This window comes from Cydia pomonella, chromosome 10 (assembly GCF_033807575.1).
Source record: "Cydia pomonella isolate Wapato2018A chromosome 10, ilCydPomo1, whole genome shotgun sequence".
In the NCBI taxonomy this organism is placed as follows: Eukaryota; Metazoa; Arthropoda; class Insecta; order Lepidoptera; family Tortricidae; genus Cydia; species Cydia pomonella.
The window spans coordinates 22,185,033-22,209,218 of record NC_084712.1 but is presented as its reverse complement, the minus strand read 5'-3'; the positions used below and the strand labels follow the sequence as shown (position 1 = coordinate 22,209,218).

At 38.8% G+C, this 24,186-nt stretch overlaps 1 protein-coding gene across 6 annotated transcripts; it reads right to left on the bottom strand.

Annotated features, from left to right (window-relative positions):
- Positions 1-175: 175 nt before the first annotated feature.
- LOC133522423 (zinc finger protein 853-like) lies at positions 176-24,118 on the bottom strand. 6 transcript variants are annotated; one of them, XM_061857764.1, is made up of 15 exons: positions 23,762-24,118; positions 20,760-20,898; positions 19,893-20,004; positions 18,591-18,692; positions 16,430-16,441; positions 13,782-13,862; positions 13,131-13,225; positions 12,354-12,472; positions 12,200-12,224; positions 11,090-11,188; positions 10,537-10,675; positions 9,140-9,368; positions 7,717-7,883; positions 6,898-7,073; positions 176-4,198 (listed from the first exon to the last, which is right to left on the bottom strand). In XM_061857764.1, the coding sequence occupies exons 2-15, from the start codon at positions 20,880-20,882 to the stop codon at positions 4,061-4,063; spliced, it is 1,617 nt and encodes a 538-aa protein (XP_061713748.1). In that variant the 5' UTR covers positions 20,883-20,898; positions 23,762-24,118; the 3' UTR covers positions 176-4,060. The 6 variants fall into 6 exon arrangements, 5 of the variants coding, with proteins under 5 accessions (XP_061713748.1, XP_061713751.1, XP_061713746.1 ...); XR_009800056.1 differs by lacking the exon at positions 12,200-12,224 and adding an exon at positions 5,718-5,774 and having other exon boundaries at positions 4,081-4,198; positions 12,329-12,472; positions 23,762-24,110; XM_061857767.1 differs by lacking the exon at positions 16,430-16,441 and having other exon boundaries at positions 23,762-24,116.
- Positions 24,119-24,186: the final 68 nt, after the last annotated feature.

Sequence of the window (24,186 nt, the reverse complement as noted above, 5' to 3'; positions counted from 1 at the left end):
AGGCGTGTGGGGCATGAAATATACTTACTTTATATCAAATCAATGGCTGCGAAAAGGTTAACCTATAAATGTTTTAAATCCAACTTCAAATGAGTTTCTAGTGTTGCTACACATTGGGCCAGTAGAGTAAAACTAATGTGGGCGGGAAGAACATCTCATAAATGAAATATAATGGTAAAAATCTGTGATTTTATTGTAATCATTTTGATGTTGTCTTATCAATAAATATTTTCATACAAAAGTTTACATTAAACTCCCAACGGAAGCACTTATTCTACTCTTATATTTATAATACTTGCAACTAATTTCAACTACAGTAAAAAAATAAACTAGCCAATATCTATGGACAAAATACATTTTTTGAGAAAAAAACTAGTTCATGCGAATAAATTCACATTCGCATATAACCAGGACTCATGTTTGATTTAAAGAAGTTTCTCTGTCGATTTTACGTGATGCATCCGTCCTTGTATGCAACACACATAACGTCATGTCCTTATACTAAATGGAAAGTCAGATACAAACATAGCACCTGGACAATATGTATGTACAATTGTACGTACACGTGGCCCAACTGAGGAACACAGTCATTCGTTAGGTTTCGTTGTCGTGTGTTACTATAAATATTTAAAACGAATATTTCTTGATATTTCTATTCGACTTTGAGAAACAGGATCTAAATTTTGAACATTTAATAAAAAATTATTTATTTGACTCTGCTATTCTGACAACATATACGCGTCATATATACATTTTAAATGTATTTACACACCGCATAGGCAGTTCTCGCTCTAACAAATAACTCCGTCCCTCAGTTGCGTCCTCAGCTACCAATATACGCTTACGCTAAAAAACATTTACACCTACATTAAAGCTGACTTTGTTAATATCGTACGGAGAACAGCGAAACTTATTAACATTAAACAAAAAAAAATCGAAAGGTTTTTTGAGAAAGATGTGTCCACACCATATTTGCCATGCACTTACAAACCATAAATGAACTTTTGAGATACATATTTCAAAATAAGATAAAAAAATGTAGATAAACATTTTAAGCCTTGTTAAACTAAAATTATATTATAATCCCTAACCAACCTGAATAGTGATTGGGACCAAAAAATTTACTGTCGATATTAACAGTACGTCGGGACTGGCAGTCGTGGTTTAATATCACAGTAGGAATGATATTTACAATGACCGATGCGGCTGGCGACATTCCCAATATAAATTTACAAATGATAATTGTTTTACATGTTCCCGGTCTCCATAAAAAAGAGATTAGACAATCATTTCAATATGTTGAATGCTAGAATGCATTATTTGAATGTATGTATGGAACATAGAATAAAAATATTGGCATTTAACAGAGTAAGTATATCCTTAAATACCAGTCGAAGTTTTGATTTAAATTAAGGGAAACGTGTTAAACATGAAAACAATTAAGTGCTGGCGTAAATAACCAATATGATTGAGCACCGAAAATATACAACATCTATCTTGTCAAAAAAAACATTAATACAAGAATTGAGATACGAAATGCCAAAGAAATCGGTATAAGTCACCAGCCATTCAAAACTCACGCATTATAGTTCAAATTTAAATTATGTTTTTTTACAAAAATAATCTCTTAAACTAAAACACGCGACTTAACCTCCTAATGGCATAGAACTGAGAATATTGATATGTTGTCAGTTTCACAATCTTTGTTTAGAGAAAGACGCGTATATTTACAAAAATATCACAACTACATTGTCATATTCTGCGTCGTTTTTGGAAATATAAGCCTCAAATCGTGGAAGTTGATCATTTCATTATGTTCAGTTTGTGCGAGTATTGTCATGTTACAATATTGAGCTAGAGTCATATCACCTTGTCATGCAATTACAATATGTCAACTCCATTAAAGTACAACATGAACTGTCATATTGAGAAACATTATCTTTAAGCATTCAATTAGGTTCTTATTTCATAAAATATTTTCTCAGGATATTATTTTGGTATGTAATGTAAAACATGTGAAAAGTCCAGGAAATAAAGGAGTCCCTAGTCAGTACCTACATATGAATATAGCGTGTACTTCTTTTACTCAAATTCGTTCGTGTTTTACAATATCAACATCCGTTCAAAAAACGTTACTTTTTGCATTTGTACCACAAACAACTATAGTCACCTTTATTTCCCTGGAGTTTTCATGTAACCAATAATGTGATGTCAATATAATATTACAATGACGATATGTTGTATGTTCCATTGAGAACTCGTCATCATCGCATTCAGAAAACTAATGAAGTATCAAAAAAAAATGAATTATTTTATTCGAGAATACTAAAAAACATGATTGGATGATCTTATATATCTAATGATTTTATGATTTACCAGCATCATAATACAAATGTTTATAAATATTTATATTTTTCGATCGATCAAATAGGAACCATTTTCACCGCCATCGTACAAAGACGAAAATTATAAACGGTAAAGAAAGTTCATACTTCTTTTGTACAGTTTGTATTCTAAGTGACTAAAGTAAACATATTTAATAATTCAGACAGTTTTTATGGAATATACAAATGAGATTAAGTAGAACTATAAAAATAAACTATCTGATCGATCGAGATGTATAAGATACAAAAGTGTAAAATTGGTGTCATGTAAAAATTTCATACTGATTCACAGACATGTCAAGTAAAATTAATTTATCCTAAGTTCTAATTTAACACATTCACTGCCAGTAACGCATATATGCGTTCACCGTTATAAAAAATCACGCCCCCTGGCAGTGACTTCGTTAAATATAAAGGCAATCTCATTGCGACGGGCGCCTCACCCTGTGACCGAATTTCCATATATACGAATAGGTACGAAACATAACTTCGCCGCAGTCAAATAACTACCATTTGCGGCTACCACCGTCAAATATCTGGTGAAAGTGTTGAACAATTTATGTGCGTCTATATAAGTTTTAATTTTGGCAAACACGAGCTTAAAAATAACACAGGTCGTATTTGTTTACAATATGTGGAGCGAGTACTGCGTGTCTGAGTATCTATTCAGTTAAGCTGCCCGACAGTCTTGATAAGTTTATGTAAATAGCCATACACAATAGTGTATCTAAATTTCGATGACACCGCTCGTCTCTACGGTTGTTAGCAGATCACGATCGGTGGTCAATTTTCGGCCCAGGCTAGCGATACATTTTATCTGTTGCCATTTTATCTGTTATCAATATCATAATAGCAATCTGCGCAAGTGCGTATAAACACTGTGTTACCCGATTTTCGAAGACAGCAGCCGTTCGCCTGTTCCATTATGTTCGGGTGGTTGCTTCATTAACATCAGACAGGCGGCGTGGGTGTTACCTGTATGTGGTGGTCTTTAATATAGTTCATTGCGTACGCTCATCTCGTCCATTATGTTCGGGGTTGCCTCAGTAGTGTGGTGGGTGTTAAGCAGATATTACACTAAACGGTATTCAGGCACCCGAATCCTAACTAAGGGTGGTGTAATAAGAGTTAGAAAGTAAGGGTCCCTAACTTGCTCCCTGACCGCCCTTACGATCGAGTAGTGTAATAATACTTAGGGCAGTTAGGGAACTCAGTCGTCGCGCGGCTAGCGTGGAGTGAGCATGTGCAGGTAGTGATAGTGAGTGATTCGTGCGACCCCGGTCGCCATTTTGATTAGACGCCATGTCTACGTAAGAAAAAGAAGTTTTATTATACATATAAAGCCACGGCAATCATTGTTTTTTTTTTAATGGTTTAGATAAAACAGGCGCCATAATACGTCTCTATCCGCGCGCGTTCGAATGCAGACTAAACACAGAGAGTGAGGGAGCCGGTATTCAGTGCAGTGTAATAAATCGACGTCCTTGCAAGGGGCCACGCCCTCCTAACTACCGGGCCCTGAATACCGTGTAGTGTAATATCTGCTTTAGCCTGTCGGTGTCGGTCACTACTATAATCCATTGTGTACGCTCACCTAAACCATTATGTTCGGGGAGCTGCCTTAGTACGCTCGCCTAGGCCATTATGTCGGGGGCGGTGTCACCCGGCGGTGTCGGTCACGAGTGCTCGTGCTCGTGCTCGTGCTCGTGCTGGTGCGCAGCGCGCGTGTCGGCGGCGGCCCGCGCCTGCAGCGCCGACACGACGTGCTGCGGGATGTTGATCTGCACCGGCTGCATGTTCGAGCTCGTGGGCACCTGCCGACATCGATATTTTTACTTCAGTTTCTTTAGTGGTAAAAAATATTTTACAGTACATATGGGGCTACTTTATAGCACTAGTGCGAGAAGTAGCATATTACGTTACTGTGTCGAACATTTAAAGGGCCATATGTACTGTAAAACGTTGTACGATACATGTGCGAATAGGTAATTCGCACTTGTATCGTAATGTACTATACAGGTCACACCCGTACATTTTACTAATTAAACAGTTAAATAGCTATGAAACTGCTTCCACATTAAAGATTAAGATTTGACTACAATTGTCCGTCCACACTTACAAAATCGAATCGGATGGTACAAGTTCTAATTAACCAATTTTAGATTGTTTTTTTATTATTTTTCCTACTCCTCTGCTGTTATCTGTCATTTATGCATTCCTTAACACGAATATAAGAACATACATAAAAGGTTTCAAGAAAAGTCTATATTGTCTATTCCTCATAAAAGCTCTTGTGCTTTTAATCGCTATAACGTTACTGCGATTAATGGCTACCAACCTAACAAAACCAAAACGAATACAGTTTTAAACTAAGTGCATTGCTGCCAACTTACAAAATATTCATTTGGTTGCATAGTAAAATTAATAACTTCATAAGTCAGAAACACGCATGTGACACCCGTAATATAGCAACACCCATAGACTACGAAGACCGCTTAGCGTTGCTTGTTAGTCTCCGTAGGCTACGGTGGCCAAAATTGAGAAAAAACTGTCCAAAAATTTAATTTAGCAAGTAGCAAGTACCAGGGCCTCATGAGTTACGAGGTGTCTCTGGCCGGCCGGCCGCGGCCCGGGGCGGGCCGGGCGCGTAACAAGATATGCTCGCGCGTTTTGGCTATATACCTACTTTTGCTTTGTTTACCTAAATTAAGATTTATTTTTGTTGACTCGTAGGAAAAATATTGTATGCAACGTTGTATAAGTAGGTCAAAAAATGCTCGTGGCGTATTCCTTTACAATCTTCGGCTCCGGCTCACATTGTAACTCACGCCACTCGCCTTTTTTGACCCTTCTTATACAACTGTTGCATAATAGTACATTACGATACAAGTGCGAAAAATAGGAAATTCGAAACGAGTGGCGATAAATTAAAACACGACCGAAGGGAGTGTTTTAAATCGACACGAGTTGCGAATTATCTATTCGCACATGTATCGTACAACGTTTTACAGTACATATGGCCCTTTAAATGTTCGACACAGTAACGTAATATGCTACTTCTCGCACTAGTGCTATAAAGTAGCCCCATATGTACTGTAAAATACTATAAAATTACCTTCGTGAGCTTTACCAGGTCGTCGTGTCAAAATGGATATGACATAACAGACAAAGGCAATTTGATTTCCAATCTAGTGGAATAGTACGAAAAATCATTTCGTGTGAAAAGGGTATTATTAAAACTAAACGAATAATAATAAAATCCGTAAGTCAATACGAAGTAACGTAGTGTTTTTTCAAACCAGCTATAGCTATATAAAATTGTAAAATACGTACATGCATGCCCTAACTAATTTGTGGTCCCTGTGAAGTGCATATTCCAAAATGCTAGACCTGTCAAATTAGGTAACCAATAATATAATTTTGAATAGGCTGATAATACATTAATGACGATGATAATGGAAATATGTGTTTCCAGACAGTATATAATGGAGGATTTCTTAATTTTGACAATAAATATAAGAAGTTCGCGAACATAACAGAGCATATTTTAGAATTTGTGCAATATTGTTAAGCAAAGCAATATTTTCTTAATGACGATAAAACTGACTTAATTCGAGACAATTTTCCATTTTGATCAGTTTTCGGACTAAATGATACTTCCAGTTGATGTACAAAGTTGATTTTTATGATCTATTCCAATCGACTAGGTGAAAATCTTTGTAAATAATATTAGCAAAGATTCATTCATTGAATCATCAATGTGTGAAGTGTTTTAATTTTGGTCAGTCAGAATTATACGGAGCCGGTTATCGCTTTATTTAACGTTAGCGTTAGTAATTATTTATTCTGAAGTTGTACAATAAAGAGGATTTGTATTGTATTATTAGCTATATATATTAGGTCATTACCTATGAAATTGGCGTTTTGTATGGAGAACTTTAACGAAATTAGATTTATCATACAATGAATTTTGTGATGGCGTTTTCAAACCAAACAAATTTTTGCCAGTAATCTGAGACATTTTTAAGGCACATTTTCTCTCATTTTTTTTTTTTAATCTGTCCCGTCAGAAAAATATAAGTCATTTCAATACTCGAGCCGGCAGCACACGAAAAGAGCTGTTTTCAGGGCGGTATTCTGAATACATAAAACAATAAAAGTAGCAAATAATTGTATGTAAAATCGTTGTTATGTAGCGCACTAATGAAATTAAAAAATACTTCGAAGTAACTATTAAAATAAATAAACTATGACATGACTAATACTTATGAACAAAAACGCAAATTTCAAAGGTAAAGACCCAATATATATACTTATATTTTTTTTTATGTGGAGGGAGAGTGTAGTAAACCGACTTCAGTGTGCTGCAACGATGCCTCTACCAGCATTATTAGTCCGGGTAGTCAAATTATTAAAGAATCGGGCCGCATAAAAACAATTGCATACGGTCACCACATCCTCAGGTATATGAGTTACGAGGGAAGAACTCCAAGTGTTGAGATTATGTACTCACGTGTATCGTGATCTCGGGCAGGACGGAGTTGTTGCCGGGGGAGGGCGCGGGGGAGGGCGCGGGGGCGGCGCCGGCCGCGGCCACGCCCCCCGCCCCGCCCTCGGCCGCGTCGTCGCGCAGGCGCTTGCTCTCGTGCGAGCGCATGTGCTTGCGCAGGTGGTCCTTGCGGTAAAAACCTGAGAAACACACGTATCGACAATTAGATTACCCATTTTAATGTGAAAATCCAACTTAGCTCTTCAATATATTAAAAACGACGCACTCACATATTTTAAGTCGAAAAACGCTGGACATCTTCAACTACATTTTTTTTTTAAACAATAAACCGTACTCTACTTCAGTCCAAAACGTGTGCAACTAGAACTTTTCCAGTGAACCGTGCCCAAGCCACATTTTTCCTCGCACTACAACTACTTTACCTATTAAACTATATATCAGTCTCAAGCCGCCATTTAATTTGACAATTTAATTGCTTTCTTTTATAAATGACATTACTACATTTTTGTGACATAACACGCCTGTTCGAGTGTAAGAATAAATAAATATTATAGGACATTATTACACAAATTGACTAAGTCCCACAGTAAGCTCAATAAGGCTTGTGTTGAGGGTACTTAGACAACGATATATATAATATATAAATAATTATAAATACTTAAATACATATAAAACACCCATGACTCGGGAACAAATATCCATGCTCATCACACGAATAAATGCCCTTACCAGGATTTGAACCCGGGACCATCGGCTTCATAGGCAGGGTTACTACCACTAGCCACGAGGCCGGACCGGTCGTCAATGAAGTAAGGAGCATACCTTTCCCGCACTCGGGGCAGACCTCGGTCTTGACGCCGGAGTGTATGACGGCGTGCAGGTTGAGGTGCTCGCGCCGCTTGAAGCCCTTGCGGCACACGCCGCACACGTACGGCCGCTCGGGGTTGTGCCCGAGCTTGTGCCGCTCCAAGTGCTCCTTACGTTTTAAACTGTCAACAAAAAATATTGCACAATACAGAGGTCGGCAAATCTATGAAAAGAAAAGTCACGCAATAGAAATCATTAATATCACAGAATAAATTTGAAATAGAGGTGGACTGTCAAAGAAAATATATCAATAAGGTAATTACGTAAATTTTGACAACCCTAAACAGCCGTAAGGCTATCCCTCATGAATCATACGAATCACCGTCTAATTTCGATTTTGTAGGAAGTTTGCTTTCTGTACGGTAGTATTATCAAAGAGAATTTGAAATAAAGGTGATTGTCAAAGAAAATTTTGTAGCCACAGTAGATTTACTGCCATCTTTCGACACATGATTAAAACTTTGAGAACGCCATTTGACTTTGATCCTTATTCTTTCGATGATACGTGTTACATATCAAAAAGTGGCGCCATCTAATAGTTCAAAGGCCAAAGGTATGACGGCATCGTTTCGAGCGATGGCGCCACAACCTTTATAACCTATGCCCGGTAAGATGGCGCCACTTTTTGTTATTTAACAAATGTCAGTGAAAAAACAAGGATCAAAGTCAAATGGCGTTCTAAAAGTTTTAATCATGCGTCGAAAGATGTCAGTAAATCTACTGTGGCTACAAAATTTCTTTGACAATCACCTTTATTTCAAATTCTCTTTGATAATACTACCGTACAGAAAGCAAACTTCCTACAAAACCGAAATTTGACGGTTATTCGTATGACTCATGAGGGATAGCCTTTCGGCTGTTTAGGGTTGTCAAAATTTAAGTGATTCTTATTGGGAGCGTGCATGAACTGTACAGTAGGAGCTGTCAGATTTTTGGCGCGAGGCGTAAATTTGATGTTTATTGTTCCGATGTAGCCCACAAGATGGCAGAACCTACTATGCACAAGAAAACACGTGACGTGAAAATGTACATGTTTATGGTTCTGATTCAAGCCACAAGATGGCAGGCCCTTCAACGCGCCCGAACGCTGCAGTTTCCCTCCACTGTGTTCACTGGTCTGAGCGGATAGAGAAGAATCGTGGAATATACGGGTACCAATATATTACAATACAGTATACATTCTATAACTCTTCTCTTACCTATGCAATATATGTTTTAAATATTAAATGGGAGACCGAGCCTTGCTCGGCAAACGTGTACTCGTAAAAATCAAAAATGCGCGTTTTCCCAGAGACACGATCTAGCTAGATCGACTTATCCCACACAGACTGCAGGTAGGAAATAGCGATTATGAATATGAGTGGGTCTCGGGGCTCACCCGGCGCCGCAGAGGCCGCAGATGAAGCGGCGCTCGATGTCGTGCACGGAGAGGTGCAGCTCGAGCTGCTCCTTGTCGGGGTAGGCGAGGTGGCAGCGCGGGCAGCAGTAGATGGGCGAGCCGTCCGCCGCGCTGGCGATCACCACCTGCCCCGGCTTGGGCCGCGCCGGCTTCGGCGCCTTCTTCTTGTACTTCTTCTTCTTCTTCGGCTGGATCGTCAGGGAGCCGTCTGGAAACACAGCACACTACATTATTGCAGAGACCGTGGAGTTTTCATTTTGGCAGACGACGCGAAGCGGAGTCCGACAAAGAATCCCTATTCCTACCGAGGCATATATAGTGCTGTATAAATATTATAGAGACATTCTTACACACATTGACTAAGTCCCACCGTAAGCTCAAAAAGGCTTGTTGTGGGTACTCAGACAACGATACACAATGTATTTGTCCACGTATAGTGGAGCCGTTAACCCCGTATAGTACGATGAATTTTATCGACAAATCACCCCCCATATCTATGTTATTCTCAACCATTTCACAAGTTACACGAGTCTAAACAAGACCTGTATGTGCGTCGAACTAAGTGGCTTTAATTCCAATTTTCCAAATGATAATTCGGGCGGCGCGGCGGGCAATGTTTCTTTGGAACTAAGCTGATGCTCATTACAGAAGGTCTGGTTTAGAGTCGTGTAACTTGTGAAGTGTTTTAATTAGGGCTATCATTTTGATGTCATCTTTTAGCTGATATCCTGTACTGTCTTTTAAGAATAAAAAAAGTACAGATCAACGACCTCGTTTTGTAAAAAAATTGAAAAAAAAGTAAATTTTTGAAGACAATTTTTACCTTCGTTATTAATTCTCCAGTAATTATGGAAAATTCTCTGTGACTTTTATGCTTCGAACTCACGGACTCACGGACCAGGAGGTGGACACTTCGAACGTCTACGAATCCCCTCAAAGAAATTGTTACCCTATTTCTGAATAAATAATTGCCCATTATGTTTTGAGTTTCATTTCAAGATTGTTCTGTTCGGAGATAAGGTGTCCGAGGGTGTATAGGTAGGGTTGCCATAATTATTCGGTATGGATACGGGACAATGGGAAAGTAATGGTTTATATACGTATTCTACAGCGGTATTGATACGGGACAAAAACGGGACGGGTAAACATACGGGACGCGACGCGATACGGTGGCAGTCCCGTGTATACGGGACGTATGGCAACCCCATAGGGTTACACCATACATATATAGGGTATGGTCGCTATGCGTTTAAAATTGTTTTATTGTTGCAATAAAACCGCAGTCAGGCACGTGCCCGAGATGAAAGTTATACAATGTACAGAGTTGGTCGCACCGCAGAACGTCAAGCTGATCAAATAGCTGAATCTGTCCATACCTTCTCCGACGACGGCCTCGGCCATGGGCTCCTTGTCCTGGTCCATGGGCAGCACCTCGATCTCCACGGTGGGCTCCTTCTTGCCGTCCGCCGGGTTGATGCGGAGGAACTGCTGCAGCGACACCGGCAGCGTTGGCTGCTGCAAATATAATCAAGGTTACAGAAATATACAACCAACATGGGTCCAAACTTCGCGAACCGAAAATCTCGGATCCAGATCCCTATTTTGAACTATCTCATACGGGTTGAATTCTCCAACTCTTCGTAAATTAATGTACAGTCTTTCAAGTCATTTTATTGTAAAGGAGTTCCCAAATATAGACACAAGATCTAAAGGCGTTCTGCACTAAGCAACAATACAAAAAAAGTTTTGTTTTTTAATTGATATTAACTCTGAAACTAGGCGAATTCTAGAAAAATTTATAGGACATTTTAATCTTTAAATATGATCAGGATATTATTCAAGGAAATTTAATATATGTCGAAAACTATACAAGATTTATCGAAAATCTTGATTGAGTAATCCAGTAAAGTAGTCGTGAAGTAATGTTACCTGCGGTTGGAACTGGTTGAGGTACTTGATGAGGTCCTGCTGCGTGCTGCTGATCTGCCACTGCATGTTCTCACTCGACTCCGTGCCCTGCGAGCTCTCCTGGCGAAATACATTCATTTTTAAACTTTGCATAGTGCTTTTAAATTATGCAAATATAACACAATAACATACAGAACATACTAAATGTAAACAAATATATACATACACGCAATATTTCACCATCAAAATAGCAATTTACTTGTTTTCCATACTTATTATTGACTATTATTAAGCTTTTATGATAATTAATTATACAAATCAATTAATTAAGATGTCTATTATTATAATGAATTTACAATGTATTTTAAAATTATGTAATGACAAGTTTAGTTTAGTTTATTATTTGTAAATAGTCACCACTAGTACCTATTAAGATTATTGCCATGCCCTAACAGGGTGGCATGTACCGACTATGTTATGTTTTAATACCATCCTATGTAGAAATGAACATGGACGCAATAAAATATATGAAATACTTCAAGACGGATTCAACTTGATCGTGATGTCACCTTATACGCGTTTTAGTGTAAAGACTGTCATTTCTGACTTTTATATTGCTTTAATGCAATGGGTCCCATATTAACATTTGATACTCTAAACAAACCAGACAGCAGTCTGTCTAATCTACCATTAATAAAAACTTGTGATCTAGTTTTCTTGTATAACGTCGTCGTTGGCGTTGTCATCGCACCCCTCCTTGATGACGATGTTGGTGATCCCTTGGTTGTTGTTGGTGATGGTGTTGTTGTTGTTGGTGATGGTGTTGTTGTTGTTGTTCAGTTTGGTATATCTGCTGTGATCATGTAAAGTGCAACTCACGTCTTCGTTGGCGTTGTCGTCGCACTCCTCCTTGATGACGATGTTGGTGACCCCTTGGTTGTTGTTGGTGATGGTGTTGTTGTTGTTGTTCAGTTTGGTATATCTGCTGTGATCATGTAAAGTGCAACTCACGTGATCATGTAAAGTGCAACTCCTTGATGACAATGTTGGCGACGCCTTGGTTGTTGTTAATGTGTTGTTGTTGTTGTTCAGTTTGGTATATCTGCTGTGATCATGTAAAGTGCAACTCACGTCGTCGTTGGCGTTGTCGTCGCACCTCTCCTTGTTGACGATGTTGGTGACCCCTTGGTTGTTGTTGGTGATGGTGTTGTTGTTCTTCAGTTTGGTATATCTGCTGTGATCATGTAAAGTTCAACTCACGTCGTCGTTAGCGTTGTCGTCGCACTCCTCCTTGATGACGATGTTGGTGACGCCTTGGTTGTTGTTGGTGATGGTGTTGTTGTTGTTCAGCTTAGTGTCCTCGGGACCGTTGATCACTATCTGCTGGTTCGGCGTTATGAACACCTGGAAAATGAATCGGTAAATATCTACTAACATTTTAGTAATAATAATCATAATCAATTTATTAATAATAAAAACTACAGGTCACAGTAATTGTCTATATCTATAGGAAAATATAAAACATAATTAACATTTATCAACACAACATTTTTTTATTATTATTATTATATATTTAAAAAAAATTATAAATTAACAAATTCGAGTTTTTAGCTAAAAAATTAAAACTTTTTTGTGATTTTTACTTAGCATTAAACTCTTATGTAATGTTATAAATATAAGCGTACTTTGAATGTGTATTTGTATGATTGACATTTCATTGACCAGGAACTAGGGTCATACAGCGGCAGTTCCATGTCCTCAATGCAGATTATTATGTATACTGTAGGTATCTTACAATCGCGCGTCACAAGTGACATTAGCTTTGTCACGTGGACAACAGTGTTCATCATATAAATGTTGTTCATGTCACTATATGATGTCACTGATGTTATATTAACTTATAAAAGAGCCCTTGAGGCCTACTTGAATTTTTTAATTTTGATGTCACAGCGTGTGTCAAGATTAAGTAGGAAAGCGGACCCTGGCGCTAGGCCGGGAAAACGCTAGGTTGAAGAAGATGTCAAACCACGGTTGCAATATTTTGTTGGAGAATGTTCTGTACCTGGTGTTGGATGGTCTGCTGGATCTGCTCCTTGTTGTCCTGCATCTGCTGGACCAGCTGCATGTCTTGCGGCAACGCCGCCAGCATCTGCAGCCCTGTCGACAACATCACATGTACATCTTTATTTACAAGCAACTTACAAGGACAATATGTATTAATAACATCTTCGTAATTAAAGGTACATGCTAAGAATGTATGGATTTAAACTTAGACAAACTTACAGTTAAAAAATAAGATTTTTTTTACATATACACGTAAACACTAGATTATATAACTTTTAAGAAAAAAAAAAGATTTGGTACAAGCTTTAATTGCTGACTGAATTTTAGTGTAGTAAGTTGTCAGACAGAAGTTGGCAGCGATTTTGGCAGTCCAGACAGTGCGTTATTTTGAACGTCAAACTTCTATAAAATTATGACGTTTACTTCAAACTTGCACAGGCGTACCGTTTTGTATATTCAAGCCGCTAGCGGCCGCTATAGATCTTAAAAGTGGTAACGTTTTTTTTATTTGTGGTCTGCCTCTGCACTCATGAAATGGTCATATAATAGCTTCCCATTCTAGATCTGTGTATACATACTAAAATTGAAGTAGGTAGCAACCGCAAGTGCGTATGGGGCCTTCGGGGTTAGACGAGGAGTGGATGCTCACCTTCAGGCAGCGAGTTGCCGAGCACCTGTATGCCCGCGTCGTTGTTGTCGGGCGAGTACGCCACCGTCAGCACCGCGCCGCCTGCAACAACCACAGACCCGTCATGTAGCTCCCTCTCGAATCTTAGCGTGTATCCCGGTTGCATCCTACACTAATGCTTCGAAGACCAGGGTCCGTTTCCTGCTTTTTCTCCCCCACATCCTCTTTTTATAAGACCATGGGCACGCGTGTGCCAGTGATCTTGCTAACGACACCTTCCAGCCATCATGTAACACCAAGCGATACCAATGGATCATGAAAGCAAACTTATTAAACGGAACCCTCATGGATTTGTGAACTGTCTCCATCACATATATATCGGAGAGCGGCCGAGGTGTTCACAGAAATCTGAGTCTCTATTATCAAGATGTTAAAGTGCATGTACAGGTATTTTTGAGCACCTTGGTCGCTCCAATATGTCTGAAATAACTGTACATGGCTCAGTTTCATTGGTCGATAACTCTGTCGATAAAAAGCGTAACTGATGCGTGTAACTGACTAGTGAAACTCAAGTTGATAGTTACAGCATGCGGGTGACTCCATGCAGGCAGTAAGGTGCTAAGGTGGTATAATGACTAGTGAAACTAATAATGGCAAGCGTTTTGGAAATCTCCCGCACCCCGCATACGGGCCCTATCGACCACTGAAAACAGTTCCCCAAACGCGGGCCTTATGGTATGCTTTATGGAAATCTCCCGCACCCCGCATGCGGGCCTTATCTAAATAGCAACGTTTCATATTTAAACAGCAACGCCACATAGAGCCGTATACCATAACTACTACTATTTAAATATTAAATTTAATGTAACTGCTGTATTAATTAGTCGGGTCCACACAGAGCGAGCATACGCCCGAGGCAATTTCCTCACGCACAAATCGGCCAGTGTAGACGTGTCTCGACCGAGGCGACGCATTCGTTGTCCTCACCCGAGCGCGCCGCCTCGGCAGAAGCACGTCTACACTGGCCGATTTGTGCGTGAGGTAATTGCCTCGCGCGTATGCTCGCTCTGTGTGGGCCCGGCTATTGACTAGGTAGGAAGTGCATGACAGTATGTGAATCGTACGCAGAGGGAATATGACATACAAGAACTGTTAAGTGACTAGCGTGACCCATAACCAGGGCCCGTACTTTTCATTCCGTTGACGCAAAAATGACGTAATTTAACATACAGGGAGTTGTTTTACAATACTACAAATTTAGATAAATTACTTATTGACGGGTATCAAAATAAATACTTGTTACGAGAATAACAGCTTGTTAAGCTGTTAAAAATCAAAAATATGTATTATTTAATAAATTAATAATCTATTATTTATTTGAGTGACAATAAGATGAAAGTCAGTTAGACGTTTCTGTACTGATTGTCAAGTATATGTACTTACCTCAAGATGATAAATGATTAATTATTACGAAAATACTAATTGGAATGATACTTTATGTAGTGTAACGTCATTTTTCTGTCAACGGCATGAAAAGTACGGGCCCTGCCCATAACCGTTAGGACTGTGCCGGTCATGCACGCAGCTATAAAGAACTAACCTACTACAGTACTTTCTTCAATATATAGTTCTTGCTTGAAATAAAAAGATGCCCGCATGCAATAGTAAACAGTAATAAAGAAATAAACTATCACTCGTGTATAACCATTGTATAATAAATAGTGCATCTAACCACGCAAATTTCTGAAGTTAGGTAAAGAACATATTCGTCCATCTTCTTATTTTTTTAAGTCAGTGTAGGTGACAACTAGAATCAGTGCTACTAAACAGAAGTGGTCATAATAAATATATTAAATATTATAGGAAATTATTACACAAATTGACTAAGTCCCACAGTAAGCTCAATAAGGCTTGTGTTGAGGGTACTTTAAACAACGATATATATAATAAAATAAATATTTATAAATACTTAAATACATAGAAAACATCCATGACTCAGGAACAAATATCCATGCTCATCACACGAATAAATGCCCTTACCAGGATTTGAACCCGGGACCATCAGCTTCGTAGGCAGGGTCACTACCCACAAGGCCAAACCGGTGCCATCTTATGAAAACAATGCTATTGTCTTTTTAAGCTTAGAATAAATTTAAATGTGGAAAAATTACTGTCTTGGGTGAGACTTGAACTCACGGCCTCTACGGTAGTCGCTAGAGCCCCTAGACCCATATGGTGAAAAAATTTACTGCCTATGGATGAGATCTTGGTGGCTCAGATGGCAGAGCGCTGTAGTATCGATCCAGATGCCGTGAGTTCAAGTCTCACCCAAGACAGTAATATTTCCACTCTTAAATTTATTCTAAGCTTATTAGCATCGTTCGCAGACGTTACTGCTTGTTAAAATTTAATTTTTAAGCTTATTTGATAAATTTTGTGAATAAAATAACCAGAAATAATTTAATACTAATTTTCATCCAGTACTTATTGTTTGATTTACAATAAATCAACACTACAAAGACGCAACAAAAGTTAAGTTGAATAGTAAATATAAGAAACTAATAATCCTTACAACAAATCCTTAGATATGACAGTGCATGGTAATATTGTGATAAGATATAAAATCAAGTGAAATAAGCTCAATCCGACTTACCACCGCATCTACTTACCTCTAAGAGCGACTACGGACATGGAAAATGTTGAATTAGTGCGGACACCATTCTTACATAGCAGTCTTTTAACTGTACTCCTAAGGATCTATGAGGGCTGCTACTTATGTATCCGAAAGCACAAAAAATAACAAACATCTATAGCTATAAATGGTTTTATTGCCTTATTATTGACGACCGGTTTGGCCTAGTGGGTAGTGACCCTGCCTGCGAAGCTGATGGTCCCGGGTTCAAATACTGGTAAGGGCATTTATTCGTGTGATGAGCATGGATATTTGTTCCTGAGTCATGGGTGTTTTCTATGTATTTAAGTATTTATAAATATTTATATATTATATATATCGTTGTCTAAGTTCCCTCAACACAAGCCTTATTGAGCTTACTGTGGGACTTAGTCAATTTGTGTAATAATGTCCTATAATATTTATTATTATTATTTATTGATTATTTATTCACCAATATAAATGATGCACTTCAGCATATGTTGAAACCACTTTTCATACCCCTTTTTGCATTTTGAACTTTAATTTATTCAAACCTTTGGGAATCAAACAGGCAAATACAACACACATAGTTAATCAGATTACACACAGTTTCCACTAATTATTAATAATAATTATGTTGCTCAGAAACTAACATTAATCTTTGTCATAGAAAACGTGCATTTTGTACGCAAAAACGGCTTTTCAGCGAGTTTATCTTTTTTTTAAACAAAATGTTCATATAATATCTTACAAATGGTCGTCATACTATTGCTAAGAGATGCCTCTATCTTGGGATATGTACAATGAGCATCTTGCATTATGAGTTCGCGCACAGCATCTATATTTTGTGGGATAACAGCTGATATTGAGCGTTTTTTTTTTTTTAATTCGTACGGATAAGCATATGATGACCTCAATTTAACTCACTAAAACATTGATATTGACTTACGCCCCAAAAGTGGAAAAAAGTTCATGCACTATTTTAGAGTTTACCCACGCCGAAAATCGTAATAAAATCATCGCACGTAAATTTTCACAAGTAAATCCGTTGAAGATGAAACAAGGAATTTTTAAGATGATGCTACAATGTAAAACCAATTGATAGATATATGAAACATACTGTAGCTTCCGAAGAGTTCAATTTTTATATGTTATATTGTCAGGTGACAAACAAAACTGACTAATTACTAAAAAAAATGAAACAAAAATCAACCTTATTTTAGTAGAAACATGGTTCTTTATGGCTATGAACTTGTGGTGGTAATTAGTGAGTTTTGCTTGTCACCTGACGATATACAAATATTTTAAATATAGTTCCAGTAAGTGGTCCAGATACACAAGTAGCAGCCCTCGGAACTAACTAGAATTGTTTTTGTCTGCGGTTTAATAAATTGACTCTCTCCCGTTCACTACACAACGTGGCCAGTCTTATGGCTCCTCTACACGATGGCCCAGCGTAGGCCACTCCTAGGGACGCATTTATGCGTTAGAGGGAGCAAGTGATATTGCTATCTCATTCCATCGCATAGCTGCGTCCCTTAGACTGGCCTACGCTGGGCCATCGTATAGAGGAGCCCTTATAGGGATAAAACACATTTTTAAGCAGCTCGCTGATTCAAAAAACACTCACATCGCTCAGATAGTCGGTATTATAGCCGTGTCCATGCGCGTTGCATCCTATACGATTATTCTAAACATTTTAAATCTGTGTTTTTATACTATCAGTTTGATTGATCAAAATACTACCCTATCTGGCCAACCTAACTATCAATAGGGAGTATTACTGCAATGTTCTGCTGCCAGAGTGCAGCACTAGCACCTTTCGTAAACCATAGAGTAACTTATACATACTGTGCCAACTGTTTTTAATAGACATGATTTTACAGATAATAAAATATAACATTGATGCATCCGGGTGGTTTGTTTACAAATGGCCTACCGGGAAACGCGAAAATCGAAATTTAGTATCAGCCTCTTCATCAGTCAAATATGCTAGAGTGATAGAGAGGTTAGATAACGAAATTTCGATTTTCTTGTTTCGCGGTAGAACCTCAGATTGCGATGGTAGTGGCGCCCCCTAGGCAGAGTTTCACGTAATATTCCCTATTAGATGTGGGTACCGGTTTGGAGATGGTCGCGCAATTAAAAATAGTTGAGCTGTAAGAAACAGGCCTTACCTTGTTGGAAGCCCTGGATGGGGATCTGCATCTGGTACTTGGGCTGCTGCTGCAGGATGTTGGGGCTGAGCACTTGGATCTGGACGGTGGACTGCGGGTCGCCTGGATACAGACAATTACATGTTAATGAAGATTCACACATTCGCGTCGCGCCCGTGACTTCGTATATATATGCGTAGAATGCTGGTTCCCATGGCAAAAACTCTATATCCTCTGGAATTCAAATTTTATCTCCATACCTAAATATAATTAAAATTGTTTGAATTTCAATGGTTAAGCGCAAAGTAGTAATAAAATATTAGATAGTTACTCGCTGACTTAACGAGGTACTTTTGCATTTGCAATAGTTGCAAACATTCATGGATAGAAAGTGGCCATACAAGGTAATGGGCATACCAGGCTCATGTATAATAATAAATAAATAATTCAGCCTATATACGTCCCACTGCTGGGCACAGGCCTCCTCTCATGTGCGAGAGGGCTCGGGCTATAAGTACGCTAGCCCAATGCGGATTGGGGACTTCACATACACCTTTGATTTTTTTCGCAGATGTATGCAGGTTTCCTTACGATGTTTTCCTTATCCGAAAAGCTAGTGGTAAATATCAAATGATATTTCGTACATAAGTTCCGAAAAACTCATTGGTACGAGCCTGGGTTTGAACCCGCGACCTCCGGATTGAAAGTCGGACGTCATATCCACTCGGCCACCACCACAGGCTCATGTGACCAAGTGTTACATAATAAGTAACAATCGAGTCATGTTAATAAAGGTTATATTTGATAAATCTGCGAATCATCGTGGATGACACGGACTATAACGATCTGACGCGGGGGCGCATGCATCCTTACATTGTACATAAACCTCACCTCGCCGCTACAGACAGACATAGCTGTCAATGTAGAAGAGGAAAGATGCTTAGGCATCTGTTACGACACGACGAATTTATCAAAAACATCATAGAAGGGAGAGTCGAAGCAAAGAGGAAGAAGGGAAAACCAAGGAGAGTGTACGGTCGGTTCCCCAACTTAAGTAAACAAGTAGCCATACTAAGTTGTATAGAAAAGTGGATACTTATGTTAGGGAACTGACTGCACATGAATCAAATAAAGGAAAAACTCAATGTCGTGTCGTATCATGCTGTCAAAGAGAAGGCAGGGGACTGCCAAACATGGAAGTTATTCCACCGACAAGTCTTACATGATAATGTCATATGGCAGGGAATTAGACAGAAGTATGTTTACCGGAGACCTGTCTAGTAGTCAGTTAATGCGATTTGTTTTAAAGTTAGAGTAACTAACCTGGCTTGGCTCCGGGCAGCGAGATGGGCAGCGTGATGAGCTGCGGCGCGGCCTGCAGCCCGTCCGCGCGCACGTACTGCACGCCGCCGTCGCTGCCCACCATGCCCACCACCTGCGACCATACCAGGACCCTGTTCATGTACATTCTACGAGATTCACTTCTGTGCAAGTTAATAATACCGTGTCAGTGTCAATACGGTGAGATCCCTAGCGGCTTAGTGATTGTCACTGTGACAAGGTACAGTCAAAGAATTGAATTTCCTACCCATTTCGTACCTTGTCACAGTGACAATAGCATGAGGTCTCTAGCGAGTTTCATGTTGTTTGTCACTGTGACAAGGTACGAAATGGGTAGGAAATTAAATTCCTTGACCGTACAAAGTGCCACAGGGAACAATTTCTTTCACTGTACTACTGGAATGAGGCCTCCTCGGTTTAAGCGGATTCTGTGGACTGGCCATTTCTTTAAAAATAAGTCTTCACCATATACAAAGAGTATATTAAACATGTCGTACGAGGCGATAGACAACAATAAAATTAAACTGTTCAGCACATGTGCACTGCTGCCGTTACGCCCGCGCCTCAGTTTGGTAATGCGGCCATGATATGATTGTAATGTATGCTAACATTTTTATAACTTTTGGCACATTGTATTAGGCATATCCATTTTAGTACATTATAGAAATTTAGAATACAACAAACTCGCATCCTCAACAGAAACAAACTTTAGCCATAGTAATGATGGAGTTACCCATCAGTGTCGCTTACACATTGAGTCGTGGAAAAATATGAGCCATATTGACTTGTAAGGGAGGCAGACTCCTCCCAATGATGATAAGCTAATATAGCATGTATTACACAACATACTTGTTGCAAAGTGCTTCCATTGCTGGCAACATTCTGCTGTAGCTTATTGACCGGCAGCTGCCCAGTGGTGGTCACAAAGTGTGTGCCCGCAGCATTCGCTGTGGAGAATGCTGCGAAATTCATCTCCGAGTCTTCGTCACTGGAACATCAAGAGATGAGGGTCATTTTATTTCCATTGTTTTCAGATAAATATCCTAATCCAGACTAGGACAGCAGAAATTAAGATTTGAGGCAAGTTAGAGTTCCATCTCTATCATTCTTGTGGCATTTGAGCAACAGGAACACTAAAGTCGTTATTGTTTATACATAATTGGGTGAATCAACTTTTTTTGTTTTGTTATCCTGTCCCGTTGTCCAAGGGACAACAGTGGCACAGTTTGTTTGAAGAGACGTTGTATGCCGTTCTATTAACATGCTTAGTAGGGGGCCCATTATGGACAATGGTTATAACGACCACAAAAACGCAAGTTTAATACATTGAAGTACCATAAAATCAGTATTTTAATGAACTTTTGTCCCCTGGACAACTAATCGTAACCATGGCAACGAGTGACGCTAAAAAGTTGATTCTCCCAATTAATATTTTATTACGTTACGGTTGTTACTAACATAAATTATAAGCTATAACTAACACATTTATGGACCATATGTTGTCTTAAATAAATAAATTTTAATTTTTTAATTTTAATAGTCAATTTTAGAATTTCCATGGTTTGTGGTGGCTACATTTGGTTTCAGAGCAGCCAAGGTGCTCAAAAATATCTCAACATGCAGTATCTGTATAATGCCTTGATAATGGAGGTGTGTCTATATAGCTATTTGTGAGCACCCTGGCAATTAGTGTATTCTTGGCAAGTGTTTATATTTTTATCTAACCAGAATCATGTTGACGCATGTAAAAATAAATATCTTCTGGACTTGGCAAGGGCATATAGTTTTGTAGTTCACAGTGCCTTGGTATTGATACTGTAATGCTGTGTAATTAATTTGAATAAAATAAATAAATATCATATTATAAAGCAAATAACAATCAAATGTTCAGTTTTAAATTATTCCATCTTTTAAATATGAACATAGATATGTATTAATGACATTATTAGGATTTAATTTAATTCTGTCCCGATTGTACAGTTGCAATTCAAATAACAACAACGCGTCTGAACGGTGTGAATAACAGATACCAGTGCAATTGCAACTGTACAATCAGGAATTTAAGTGATTGCTATACTGTTACAAGAAATAATTTATATTCAAACTCTATGGTTTAATAAAGTAAATAATCCTCATTTAATTATGCTGTATAATGTTTAAAATGTATTCTGAATCACTAACGTTTCACTTGATATAAAGTAATTTATTTTGATTACATCGAAACTAATATTTTTACTAGATGTAGAATAACTAGGCACTTGTGAAATAATTGGGGTTTGCAAATGGGACAAATATTTGATTATTTGCCTTGTCATATGTGCGTAATATGTAAGTGAAAGCAGGAAACATTTATGTAATATTTGAATCTGTGTATTTTAGTGCATATCAGTTCTGTAACACATTTTGATAAATAATTTCAATAAAGATCATACATCATGGTTTTTGGTGCGGGAATGAGAGACACTAGCCAAAAAACAGGTAAAACCTATAAAATCCGATACTAATTTAATATTTCTAAGCGCATTTGGAGCTTACTGACTATTTTTAATTCATAGTTTGGTAATTATTTTACAAACATTCCCGCACCGAAAACCCTAATGTATGAAGATGATGAACTGATGAATAAATAAAAATAATAAAATTGCTGTTCCGTATCCATGATCACTACAAAAAAAGTGAAAACATCAATACCAAGAAGCATCATCTCTGGTAGGCATTTTCTGCATGTCACACATGTCGCCGTCGCCGCCGCGCGGGAAAAAACACTGTCCCACTTAAATCGATCCCCACGTCCCACTATCCCACCACTGGGGCCTGGACTGCTGGGATGGTAGGGCTACGGCATACCACTACCGGCCACCAAACGCGACACTACACTAAAATTTATTCAACGAGAGACGAAGAAAGTGGGTTAAAGAAAGTTTACTAGACAGGCGAGTTTGCTATACGCGGGACACTCTCGTACTGTGTGCGTGTGTCTAACATGATACTCACTTTCTCTTTACTGAACTTTCACAAGACATACAAGGTGTGGCTCCGGTTCAGTGAGTGCAAACTTGCTTGTTGGGTAACTTGACGCTATTATTAGTTTCATGCATTCGAAAATGCGCATTTTTGTTGCGTTGCTTAGCGTAAACGCCTTTATTATTCAAAGCAAGGACTTAAAACTTTTTCAAACAATTAAGTTATTAGAAAGTTTTAATGGTCGAAAAGTCGAACGAGCCTACATGACAGTGTCAATGACCTCAATACAGTATTAAAACTACAGTTTTCAGAGTTCCCGTAGGAATGTCCATACGCAAAGTATGCACCTATGATGCTTTGTTAGTTTTGGTAAACAAAACATTTTGGATGTTTATGCTACTAATCAATCAAAATAACAAAGATGAATGAATTGACGACGAATCACGACACGACAAAGGACTTCTACCAAAAATGGCCGTTCTTAGAATTTTTAGTTACGCAATTAACGAATACAAAGTACAAGGATTTTAATAAAAGTTTTTGAAGTTTTGATCATAGCCGAGGGCAGGCAGTTTGCAAAAGGTGATTCACCCCTTCCGACTCCTTGCCGCCGGGCAAGTGCCCACCACGCACGCGACGCATCCCCACCAAGGTGCGGGATCCCCTCCATGTACCTCCGAACACCAAATCACTCCCGCTCCCGACTCCTTCCTCCACCGCCAGGAAATCGCGAGAGGAGGGGTTGCTCTGTCCGGCACTCTGTAGACGACACTCGCGGCCACGCGCCTCGACTAACGGTACAATATAGTACCGCTTGCCACAACACGATTCGGAAATAAGGTCACGGATATTCTCACGTAATAAACAAACGCCAGAATAACACTTACCTCGGGTAATTGTGGTATGAACACCAATGTTTTGTTTAAAAGGTTCTCCCCGATCACAATTTAATTATATCATTTATCAAGTGTATGTAAACAGCATCGTATCCTTTCTCTCAAATGGATTGAAGTCCGTCCGCCATTACTGTTATTGAGATTAGAAAATATCACGCCAGAGGGCGCCCGGCCTTTGTAGACTACTCACACGCCATTGGCTAAAATCAAATTTTCAAGTTCATCAAGTTTCACAACGACCATGGGGCGTTTTTCAATTTCTGAAAACACTATTGCGCTTTTTTTAACACCTAAACTCAGTTCTGCAAGAGCAGGACGCAGTTATTTTGTAGAGTAAGAAACTAATCTACCCGCCCTTAACTCTTTCTCATTCAAGCAGATAGTGGTATCCTAGTTTTGCACAACTGGATTATTGG